General features: G+C 44.4%; 1 protein-coding gene across 1 annotated transcript in view; it reads left to right on the forward strand.

Moving 5' to 3' along the window:
- Nucleotides 1–5006: 5006 nt before the first annotated feature.
- Nampt (nicotinamide phosphoribosyltransferase) overlaps nucleotides 5007–12790 on the forward strand; it is a 35608-nt gene continuing 27824 nt past the window's right edge. Inside the window, exon 1 of the mRNA XM_051144806.1 lies at nucleotides 5007–5173. Within this exon, the coding sequence (XP_051000763.1) occupies nucleotides 5117–5173 (57 nt within the window). The 5' untranslated portion in view covers nucleotides 5007–5116. The remainder of the gene's footprint in view (nucleotides 5174–12790) is intronic.

Below are 12790 nucleotides of genomic sequence, written 5' to 3' on the forward strand. Positions count from 1 at the left end.
CTTAGTCCTGCTGTGACTTGAGGTGCTAGTGTGGGTCCTCCCCTTCTATAAGAAGGAGAGGTAGAAATGGGGGGTTGGGGACATGAGGGTTGAACTGGGAGGAGAGGAGGTAAGGGGTTGGGATCAGGCTGTAAAGAGATTAAATAAATAAATAAATAAATAAATAGGAAAAAGAGTTAGATGATACCATAGTCATAGTGTCTCTTCACTGTTGCAGAAAATGCATAGGCTATTAATTGTTATTATTAAAAGCCTATAATTATTATGGTGATATTATTTAACCCAATATCAAATCAATAAAACACACAGACACTTGGTAGACTTTAGATAAGCCTTACTTTACCTGGTGCTGGGCAGATATTTCTGCTAAGCTTCCTCATTACTGCTCAGCCTCCACCCCATGCCATCTGCTTTAATCATTCCAATCTGGGCTACTTTCCCATCCATAATCCCAAAACACTTGCACATGTTTTCCATCTGGGCCGCTCTTCTCCACACCATTCTCAGAGTTCTTCCTCCTGGCCACGTGGGCCTTTTCCTCTCCCACGGGGGCTCTGGCTTCTTTCTCCTCCAGGACCTTTCTCTCCCCTTCCTGTGATCCTCCTATCCTCAAAGCCCCTCCCTGCCCCACCCCACCCCACCCCACCCCTTAGAGCCTTAGCTCCTCCTCTCACTTCTGCCCTGCCCAGGCTTCAGCATTTTTTTTATTAACCAATCAACTTTAAATTAGGTAGAGTAAGATTTACACAAGGACAGGTGTATGTGAGAATGTGCTTGTAAGAGACAGCAAACAGACCTGGGGAGAAAAATAATTAACAATCAAGTACAAAGCACCAGGCTATGCTGTTACACTTGACAGCAATAGAAACCCTAACTAAGACAAATATCCTTCCACATTAGCTGCACTGCTTTGTTTACAGGTTTGCTAGTATAATACTATATGGAATTAAGTGCATAATGCTTTCAGGTGGTGGCAATAAAAAAAAAAATCTATTAAACAGACACATTATTTTTTAGGACTCTATGCCATGTATCCAGGCATAGTGGCTCAGGTGCCTATAATTTCAGCACTCAAAGGACTGAGGCATAGACAGGCAGATCTCTGAGAGTTTGAACCCGATATGGTCTACAAAGCAAGCTCCAGAACAGCAAGGGCTGCTACGCAGAGAAACCCTGTCTTTGTCTTATGACCTTTTATACATAAATAAATACATAAGAATTCTACTGTAGGTGGGCATTTGAAAGCCCAGAAGCAACAATGGATGATGACCTACCTACCATACAAGGAAAGAGCAGGGAGATTAACCTGGGACTGAATCTCTTTTTCTGAGCCTAGAGGAAAAAGAAAATGTGTGGGGTCTGTTGGGATTCAGCAGGTTACACTGTAGTGACATCTGTGGCTTGCCTCACTCACTACATATCCAATATTGGTGGCTGTGCTCCGTCTCTGCTGTTCCAGTGGCAGGCATTAGGCAATTCCATCGCCGCCTGTCTGGAACGCCACAATCTCTGCAAGAGAAAGGAAGGAGAGATGGGGAAATCACACTCTAGCTCATAACGTTCCTCCCACACAGCATGGTAGGTCTCCGCAGAACGTGAACGGAGAAGAGGGCTGTGTCTATAAATGGGCAAAGAAAAACAAGGGCAGTCAGAGCTGAGTAAACAGCGCCATGTGCCACAGCGCTATCTTTGTTGGTTCAGTAAATATTTACTAACCCCTTAATATGTATCTAGCACTGCACTTTCCTCTGGGAACAGGTTTGTACATAAGGTATACCTCCACTCTCACAACTGTTACAGGTTAGGCGAGTTTCTAACTGATGGTGGTGTCCTCAGTTTTACCTAAACCATAGGCAAGTACATCATCTTCCAAGATAAAGGGGTGGTTGGGAGGTAGGAATTTGAGAAGGGTACAATTTTAAAATAACTGCCAAGCAACTGGGAAAAGAAGCTGAGCGGGAAATACATGAGTTCCAGATGCTATGGATGGCTAGCTCATAGCTCTATGGTATTCTCTGTTAGGATATAAGAGGCTGCCTACTTTAAAATGCTGTACAGTAAAGGCCTGAAGATTGGAGGGCTTTGAGGAACTTCAGAAAGAGGTGAATAGAGTCCAAGCTAGGTGGAATAATGTATTGAATATAAATGTGCCCGTAGGCTTATATGCTGAAGGTTTGGTCCCCCAGCTTCTGAGACTACTCTGAGAGGTTATGGACACTGTGAAATGGGGCTTAGGTAGAGGAAACAAGTCACTATCCTGTACCTTGTCCCCATCCCTTTCCTCGTGCCTCTCTGCCTCCTAATTTCCATGTGGGACAAGCTTTGCTCTATCTTGCCTTTCAACCATGATGAAGACCAAGAAACATGGAGTGAAGCCATGTGACCATGGACTGAGAACTCCAGAAGGCCGAGCCAAGATGACTCTTTCCTCGGGTTGTTTCTTTGAGGTATTTGCTACATGATATATTTGTAGCAATGAGTGACTAGTGCAAAACAATTGACAATAGGATCATTGCTGTGGTTATCAGAAACTTTAGGGAGTCTCACAATGGACACCACATGTTCCTGGGGGCAGGAGGGATTGGGACTCTCTTTTGTGGATTCTTAGTCTCATCAATAAAAACCAGAAGTCAAAGGGAAGGTTGAAGACAACTTATTAGAGTTTGAGAATACACCAACAACAGGAGGAAGTCTGTGGCAATGTAATCCTTCCTGTTCAGTTTCTTCAAGAATATCCTTCATATGTCAAATACAGGCTACAGAAGGTCAAAAAAAGTATGTCTCACCACCTAAGTGTCCTTCATTTGGATTCATTCTAAGTTAAAAACTCCCAAGGAAAATTAGATCCTATGTGCAAGTTAACATTTTCCTAATGTCCCTTAAAATAATTATTAAAAGTAAGAATGTCTCTCTAGACAACATTAATATTCATCTCCTATAGCATACATGATAAGCAAGTCTCACATAGGAAAATACTAAATTAAAAGATCTTGACATCCTCCACTAATCCTAACAGCTTTATTTTCTCAGGCAATGATTTGGACTACAGAATCTTAGACAAGCAGCCATCATCAAAATTTCTCAGTAGTGATGACAACTGAACCCATAGAACATTGCAACATGTGCATAGTTGCCTTTCCTTTAAAGATGAACCTCAACATTTTAGCTTTGCTGAATTTGTTCTCACTGTCTTAGTTACTTTTTTTTATTGTAGTGACAAAACATCATGATCAAGATAACATAGAAAAGGAAGCATTTAATTTGAGGGATCATGGTTCCAGAAAGCTAGTGTCTGTGACCATCATGATGGCGTTAGTCAGCTTTCACCACTACGGCAAAATGCTTGAGAGAATCAACTCTGAAAGGAGAAAAGGTTTGTTTGGCTCATAGTTTCAGCCCACAGTTCTTTGGCCCTGTTGCTTTGTGCTTGCAGTGGCAGGGTGTATCTCATCAGAAGGGAAAGAGAAGGCAGGAGACAGAGTTCCAACAGCTCCCATCTCCTCAACTGTGGTAGCACCTCCAATCAAACCCCCAACTCCTAAAAGTTGTAAGGCTTTCCACTTGTCAAAGGCTGGCAGGCAGCATTAGCATACAGGATTTGGGGGTAACATTTAAGATCCACACTCTAAGAGCTTCATTGCCATGTTCCTCTAAAGACTGCTGTGAGGCTGAGGCAGTAATGCTTCTGCAGACGTTGTTCTTGAACGGTCAGGATGCTTACAGTGTTCACATTTTTACATTTTGAGCTTTTTCCATTTTTATACAAGAAAAATAAACAATTGCAAGATTAAATTTTGCTTTTAAAAACGCGATCGTGGACAAAGACTACTTTGTAATCAGACTATTTTTTTTTCTGCATAAAACTGCCCAGAACAGAGGTCAATTGTAAAGGAATAGATTCCAGGAAGCTACTAACTTGATGGAGACACTGTCAGTTTTGTTAAACCAAAAAAACCTAAACCCTAGAATTGTTAAATGCTACTAAACCTGCAAAGGGAATTTTAGTTTTATGCAAAAAAAATTCCAACTATGTATGTGAAAACTGAGTAAGAGGAAGGTTTCAAGGATGTTGGATGACGTCATCAGACGTCATTTCGCTTATTTGGGAGGTTGCATGTTCTTTTCCGAGAATTTAACGATTTAAAGGAGGAAAACAATTCTGCTGTCAATGACTTGGCTCGATGCCTTTTACTTCCCAACATTAGATTCAATTTGGTCTTATCCCTACATTGTCTGAGGGGGTTGAATTTAGCCTTCCCCTTTAGACGCAAAGGATTGTTTAGACTTTTCTCCTGGAAAAGTCAAACAGCCTTCAAAGGATCAAAGAGCTCAGCTTCCGGCACAGCGGGAAGGAAAGCGGGTCCACGCACAAGGGGAACTCAGACCTCAAGCAGCTCCTCGGATTTTAAAGGAAAATTTAGAGGATCAGGATCGACAGGACCAAAAGGTTCCATCCTTATGCCAAGCGGGGGACAAAGGTATCCAGCGCGTGCGGCAGCAGGGAGACTACAGTGGGAGGCTCCTTGGCCACAGCCGGGTGGCGTGACTCCAACAAGACTCCCAGGACGAGCAGGGACTGGGTACGACAGCAGGAAGGTCCGGGTTGGGGCGGGCAGAGAGGTTCCTGGCAGGAGGAGCGAGGCCGGGAACGCCCAAACCACGCCCCTTCAACAAACCACGCCCCTCGGGGGCAGGGAACCGCGGCGGAGGCGGATGCCCAGGTCACGCGCTGGGGTGAGCGACGGCCTTAGGCCTGGGGCGGACGCCGCTGAGGTAGAGCGCGTGCCTCACGTCCTCCTCTGCACCGCCCCCTCGCCCCTGCGTTGCGCACGCGCAGCCGGGCCCCGCCCCTTGTCCCCCGAGGTGGGCGGGGCGCAGAGCGGAGCGGGGAAGCCGCGGGAGCGCTGGGCTGGGTAGCGCACGAGCCTCCGCTGCCGCCGCGTCACGGACCTGCCCGCCCTCCCGGCCCCTCCCCGCGCTCCGTTCCCTGCTCTCCCGCCCCCCCCACTGCGAGCGAGCGGTGACTTAAGCAACGGAGCGCAGCAAAGCCCATTTTTCTCCTTGCTCGCACCCGCGCCGGGCAGCTCGTGGCGCGGCGCCTCCGCTCCGGCCCGAGATGAATGCTGCGGCAGAAGCCGAGTTCAACATCCTGCTGGCCACCGACTCGTACAAGGTGGAGCTACGATGGGGGCCTCGGGGCCGGGGGCGACGGGAGCTAGGGCGGCGGGATGGGGCAGGTGGAGGAGCCGCAACGCGGCGGCAGAAGGATGGAGGCGCGGGCCGGAGGCGGGGCCTGCGCCGCGGCGGGGGCGCGGCTGGAGGCTCGGCGGGATGGGCGCACGCTGCCGCTCCGGTCGCCGGCGGCGGCCTTGGCTCCCCGGCTGGGTGGACCGGATGAGACTGCCCGACGATCGGGCTGGTTAGGTAATGGCCCCAGGCTGGGCAGGTACGTTCCTGCCCAGGGGAGCGCGGGGAGAGGTCCTGGCGGCGGGCCCCCGCACCCAGCCAGTGGCCCCCCGTGGAGGACAAACCCTGCCCCGGGAACCGCGTCTGATTCAGCCGTCCCACTCTTCTGGGCTGCATTTCAAACTCCTTTACACCTAGGGATCATTCACGTGCTTAGCCCTGGTTGCAGAGGCCAGTGTGCTCTGACTCTTCAGGGTCACTACAGGATTTCTGTGAAAAGGAAAGTGAAACACCAGGAGGTAAAGGAACTGGAGTTTTAACCCTGGAGAACTTGGGGGAGGGGGAGGGGAGAGGTGGCACATTGCTTTAAGGCTTATTGATTTGACTCTTGCATTAATTCCATTTTGAAACGCACCTTAGCAAAGAGAGCAGTGGATGAGGAAATCCTCCTCTGATCTTAAGCTAAGTTTTGATAGCCAAAATGCTTAAAAGGTAAAACAACATTCTAGTACTAGAACAAATTAAATTTTAGCTTTCACGTTTTTTACTTGAGCAGCGCGATAGTTTTGAGTGTAGTGATTAGGCGTAGTACTCTAGTGTTTTTGTTTTGGTTCTTAGCTTTTTACTTTTTAACCCTGTAATCTGAGTGTTTCAGGGAGCCCCATTTTGCTTGCATTCTAGTCTGTCCATTTCTTTGTAATCTATTGTAAAGTAGGTGAGTTTTCATTTTAGTAGAGCCCAGATTTATCAACAGGTGGTCTTTCACATGAAATTTTATTTTATTTCATTTTAGTTTTTAGAGAGAGTGTCTATGTAATAGCCTTGGCTGTCCTAGAACTCCCTTTGTAGACCAGGTTGGCCGCAGAGAGATCTTCCTGCCTCTGCCTCCTAAGTGCTGGGATTAAAGGCTTGCGCCACTGTGGCCTGATTCTGATGGGGTTTTAAAGCGGAAATCACCTTTGCTGCATCATTATCATTTCTACTGTGGTACTTGAGACCAACATCTCTGCTTGATTGAATGCAGTGAGGTGTTGGGAGTTTCAGTAATTTTTTTTTTTTTTTTTAGAAAAGTCTCATTCATAGTTTTGTAATAGTTCAATAAATCTTCCCAAATAATTTTCAGATATTTTACTGTATTATGTATGAAACGATGGAATGTAAGTGGGAAACAAATGTTAAGTGCAAACTTTAAAAAGGTCAGGCTTGGGAGAGTACACCTTTATTTTAAGCCGTTGGGCCTACCTCTGAGGTCCAGGCTAACATGCTCTACATAACAGATAGGGGCAGCCAGAGCTACAAAGTGTCTCAGAAAGAAAGCAGCAGCATGTAGGTGAGTATCAGAAGGGAAGCCGCTTTAGTAGCAGATTTGCCTGGTGTTTTGGAGATACTTTTACTTAAATAATCTTAAAGCTTTCTAATCTCCTAGCAAGTCATTCATGATTATAATTTGCATGTAATAAATTTTATTTCTGCCCAGTCTCATCAGACTGATATAAAATATTTATCCTTTACTTTTTGCCTCTTTATCTTAGGTAGAGAGGTAGCAAAAATGTTAAACTTGAGATTGCAAATAATGAGAATTCTTTTTATTTGGAAATTACATATTTTTGTCAGTTTGTAAAAATTCTTGGCTGGTTAGAAGACAGTGGCTGAATGATGATGAAGAGATTTCTTCTAAAACTGAAGGGAAAATCATTTCCTAAACTACACAGAGTAGATAAGGTGGTGGCCAAGCATATAGCAACATGTGGGATACATTTTCACAGTGTCCTTAAGAAAGGGCGGGACACTCGGGACCAGTGAAGAAGCATTGGAAATGTGCTTCCATTTCTGTGATCTCATGTTTCATTGTGTGTAATAGGGAGTTGAGAACACGGCAAGTGCAGCTCTTCAGTTTCATCAGGAGTTCTTTTTCCAAATAAAAAGGGCCTGCTCTTACATCTTCAATCATTTATGTTTTCAGAATAGCTTAAGGCGCAATTCCTACCCAGCTTTAGTGGCATTGCACTAGCCTAGCTAGGGAACATGAGTGTGAGCCAGTGTAGTTGTTGGCTTGTATTCGGGACTTTGCCTGTGAAGCAGACATGGTTTTTCTTTTTTAGCTTACCTCTGGGATAATAAGTTTCCAAATAACTGGGAAGCAATAAAAGATGCTTTTCTTCTGGATTCCACAAAACTGTATAGTTTTAACATTTGTCAACATTTTATCTCTAGCAGATTAGCAGAAGACGTCATTGTGCTGTGACTAGAAAAGACAGGATACACAAAAGTCCTTCATCGCTGTTCAGGCCTCATTGCACTATTGTGTAATGTGCTGCCAGGGTAACTTGCTTCTCAGAGGCCTCCTGGGCCAGCTGTCCAGAGCTCAGCACCTCTGTAGTCATTCATTAATACGTAACCCAGGAGCACAGAGAAGAATACCAGTATGTTACAGCGGTGGAGAAAGACACTTCCAAGAGCTGCGTCACTTCCTTGTAGCGATGAAGCAGTCAGACATTGTGTTCTCCAGTGCTGAGGAACACAGGAAGTTGAACATTATTGCAGAAGAAAGTTAGAGAGATGAGAATCATAGGACCAAGTTAGTTCATATGACTTCCATATGACAAAAACTTCCAGTGTTTTCTTCTCACTGATTCCCGTTTTTTGTAATTGCCTCTTCAGTGCTTCTGAGAAAACACAAGAGGATTAGGGACATAGAGCCATGACACTAGAGCTTGTCAGTGAGGAGGGGCACTGCTAGGACTCCTTATTTTTTTTTTCCTGATGTGTCCTTAAAGACGTACATGTGCCAGTCAGTGACAGACCTCTGTAATCTTAGCACTGAGAAAGTAGAGGTGCGAGGCTACCCTTGGTTACATATTTTTTTTTCAAGTTAGCTTCATAACGTGTAGGGAAAACTTGGGCAGCTGAAATAAAATGGTAGGGCTGCAAACATCAGGTAAAGGGAGATGCTTGTTGCCAAGTGGGGACCTGTGAGGTGGAAGGAGAGAACCAACTCCTGCAAGTATTTATTAAGTAGTTTATGCTTCAGAGCTAAATAGCAATGAATTCTTTTCTGTGGCAGCAGATTTCCAGAGCTTCACAGACCTTAAAAATCTCCTGAAAAGCAGAACTGTTTATAATTCTTGCTCTGTTTCATACATTAGCTGAAGTGGCCAGCCAGGACAGGGCTAGTGTATCTTTTTCTGATTCCGTAGGCATTGCACAAATAATGTAACTTGTTCTATGGCCTTGGGTATGTCAGCTCATTGTATTTTAAACCTTGACTGCTGCTGCTGCTGCTGCTTTTTTTTTTTTTTTTTTTTTTTTTCCATTTAAAAATACAGGTGTAACTGAGAAAGTAGGCAAGTACTAATAGTACTAGTTGCCTTCGGTGATATGATGCCAGTTTAGGAGGAAAGATCTTGAGAAAGCAACTTGAGAAAGGTCAACCTATGGAATGCCTTAAAGAAAATTACATGTAACTCTGTCTTATTTTTTATTGCTGTGAAAGACACCATGACCATGGCAACTTTTTTTTATTATTATTAATTTATTCAGATTACAACTCAATTATCCCATCACTTGGATCATCCCATTCCTCCCTCCCTCCTTCACCCTGTTCCCCTCCCCTACGTCTGTGACCGAGGGGGACCTCCTCCCCCACTATGACCATGGCAACTCTTACAAAGGAAAATAATTAACTGGGGCTGGCTTTCAGTTTCAGGGGTTTAGTCCATTATCAGCATGGCAGAAGCATGGCAGCATGCAGGCACATATGGTGCTGGAGGAGGAGCTGAGTTCTTGATCCTCAAGCAGCAAAAGGAAACAATCACACTGTGGGTAGCTTAAGCATAGGAGAGCTCAAAGCCTGCCCCCAGAATGACACACTTCCTCCAACAAGGCCACATCTCCTAATAGTGCCACTCCCTACGGGCCAAGCAGTGAAACACATGCGTGTATGAGGCCATACCTATTCAAACCACCACATTCCCCAGGAGGAGGATGCTTACCTTATAATGTGCCTCCATCCTCAGCCCCCACTGTCATAGTAGGACAAGGGTAGGGACCCTTGGGAATGGAATGCATTGATGCAGTTGCTTGGCTAACACTCCACGTTGGAGAATGCTCCTACTGTTAAAACACGGGAATAAAACCTTTTTTATTCTAGGCAGTGAGAGTTATTGCCTGGTACCTAATCATTTTAGAAGGATTGTATGAGTTACCTTTTTCATTCTGTGTGTGTGTGTGTGCGCGCGTGTGTGTGTGTGTGTGTGTGTGTAAAGGTTGCCTCCATGTATGTCTGTACCACCTGTGTGCTAGGTGTCTCTGGCTTCCCTGGAACTGGAATTACAGTTGTAAGCAGCCGTGTGGATGTTAATTAATCTCCAAGCCCTCTCTCCAGGCCCCGAGTTTATCTTGTCATTGGGAAAGCAAATGGGACGAAGTTTTGTTACAAGGCTGTATTCAAGGGGTCCTTTGCTCTTCACGGTGCTCTGTTAGCCACAGGAGGGCCCTGCCAGTTCAGGGAACATTTAGTACTGAGGTTGCCTAGGAATGTGAAGAATTTGGTATTTCTCATTGAATCACTTTATCTAGCCTTAGAAATCAGAGCCATCAAAAATTAACAAGAGTCAAGGACATCCTTCTCATACACTTGATTCTGAGCATATAAATCTGATTAGTATTGCTTAATGTTGAACACTGAGCTCTTGATTTCCCCCACTCATTCCTTCCGTAGTCTTTATCAAATCGTTAAGTAGAACCCTTTCTGTGAGGAGTTGCTGAAGTAGGGTTTGCTAAATGCCTATGGTTAGTCTGATACTCACTGGTGTCCCAGGCTGGCCTCTGCTCCAGGCAGTCTTCCTTCCTTACCTGAGTGCAAGGATCACACAGGTATAAGCCTCTATTCCTGACTTAAATGGTACCATTGTTAACCCAGTTGCCCCAGCCAGACTCAGGGGTATCTGTAACGTCTCATTAAACTGCACATTCAGTTCTAGTTCCCCTTTACCCCCCAAAATCCTAAGCAGGTCTGTTTTTCCATCTGCCTTAGCTGTGTGCAGTAACTTAATTCCTTGTTCTGCTCTGAGTATCCTGTAATCATGGCCCCTTACTGAGAGATTGACCGTTGTATACTATTCGTGTGTTTATGTTTGTGTCACATGCTTCCAGCTGTGCCAGCTCTCTGCCCTCAGCCCCCAGACTGATACATTGTGAGGAGGGGCTAGGAGTTGTAGCTCCATGTTAGAATGTGTACTTACCATATAGAAGAGCCTAGATTCAGTTCCCCAGCATCAAAGAAAAGAAAGAAAAAACTGCAAACCATATTATATTCACCCCAGTTTAAAAGATAAAGAATATACAATCAGAGCTCCTTCCCAGCACCTGTGCCTATGTATGATCTTACCTATTCTGACCTTAGCATTTCCAAGGACCAATGACATTGGCCATTATTCTGTACTTTCCCTAAGAGCATGTTGGGTGTTCATAGGTCAACGGTTGTGTTTCCTGGTTAATTACCCGTGAATTTGCCTAGAAGACATTCTTAACCTGTATTCTCTAAAATACTTTTAAATTTCTCTTAATTGTAGAATATGATTTACTTCTAATTCAACAACTTATGCAACTTTGAAATAGTATCTTTTTTTAACATAGAAAACATTCTGAATATTTAGGCAAAGTCGGTTATAAAGCACTATTTTTTTTTAAGTATTCTAAACAAAGCATTAAAATTTCAATGCTTGTAGATGAAGACATTGCTCAGCAGTTAAGAGCACTGGCTGTTCTTGCAAAGGAGTTCAGTTCCCAGCATCCACATGGTGACTCAACCCTCTGGAACTCCAGTTCCAGGAGACCTGATGCCCTCTTCTGGCCTCCTCAGGCACAGCATGGATGTGGTACACGGACATACATGTAGACAAAACACCCATACACATAAAATAAGAATAAATAAATCTTTTTTAATTAAGGGCTTTAAATTTTATAACTTTTATTCTAACTGCACTGTTATGATGGGAAAGGTTTATTATACTTTTAGACCCTGGTGGAGTTAAATGAGTTAGAGATATTTCCATTCAACTTTTGACTTTTGCACTTCTCAGAGGAGTAGTTAATTTGCATTGCAGTGTATATCTATGTAGTGGTGTGTATATGCATGTTTGTGTGCTTCAGATTCTGTTCATACAGACATGGTATATGAATATGTGTGGAGGCCAGAGATTAATGCCTGGTATCTTCCTCAATTGTTGTCCAAAATAATATATTGAAATGGGGCCCCCTTGAGCCCAGAGATCCACAGTTTGGCTAGTCTTAGCTAGCCAGTTTGTTCTGTGGACCCTGTCTACACTTCCCAGTGCTGGGATTGCAGTTGGGCCACTATACCTGCTTGCATTTATGTGGGTGCCAGGGATCCAAATGGTCCTCGTGCTTGTGCAGCAAATGTTTGCCAACTGCCCCGTCCCCTAGCCTGCCCTGCAAAGTGTAAATTCCTGTAGGGGATGCGCTTTTGACTAGATGAACGCTCACAACTCAGGTCAAGGCAGATGCTATGAAACCCAGCTATGAACCTGAGTTTCATCAAGTGTGCACTGTTTTCCTCTTCTCCTGCTCTAGTGCCTAGGTTCCTAGGTTGGAGCTTGGAGGGCATTGTGGTTTACATACATCTTGGGTATATTTTAAGTTTTAGTTATCTTTTTTTTTTCTAGTCAGCTTAACTATTACTGAAAAGTCATTTATAAATACACTTACCTTGGGATTGTTTTGTTTACACTGTGGTAAATTAGTAGGTTTAATTCCTGTGGGTTCTGTATTAGCTTTCTCACTTGGTTTTTCTTGGCTTTCCTTAAACTGACAGTGATATCAGTCCATGGGTTCCTGAGCCTTTTATTGTGGTTGGTTTTGGGGGGTTTTGTTTTTGTTTGTTTGGTGGTGGTGGTTGTTTTTCTGTGCCTAAACAAAATGGAGCTGCAAGCCCCCTGCAGGACCCAGGCTCTCAAAGTCCATGTTACTGCAGAGCTGTACCCACGCCTTGGCCTGTGTGCAGCAAAAGGGAAACTACAAGCATGCCTCCCTGGGAAGGAAGCAGAGGGGATGGCCATTCAGAAGTGACAGTGGCAATCCACTGTGACAGTTTATTTTAGAATGCTACTGCCAAGCTACAGAGATTGTTTAGAATAGAGCCAAGCTTCACTGAGACTATGCAGCCAAATTAGATTGTGCTGACTTTCCTAAACTTGAAGCCATGGCTCAGCAGGGATCATGGTGTGAACTGTGGTCACCTGTGAAACTTGGTCCACTTGGCTGTGATCTACCCTGTACCTTACATTTTAAAGTTATTCTTTGTATTCTTAGCGCAAATAAGGACACACTGCTCTTCTGGTCATTTATTTGTAAGTACATTTAT

This window comes from Acomys russatus, chromosome 1 (genome assembly GCF_903995435.1).
Source record: "Acomys russatus chromosome 1, mAcoRus1.1, whole genome shotgun sequence".
In the NCBI taxonomy this organism is placed as follows: Eukaryota; Metazoa; Chordata; class Mammalia; order Rodentia; family Muridae; genus Acomys; species Acomys russatus.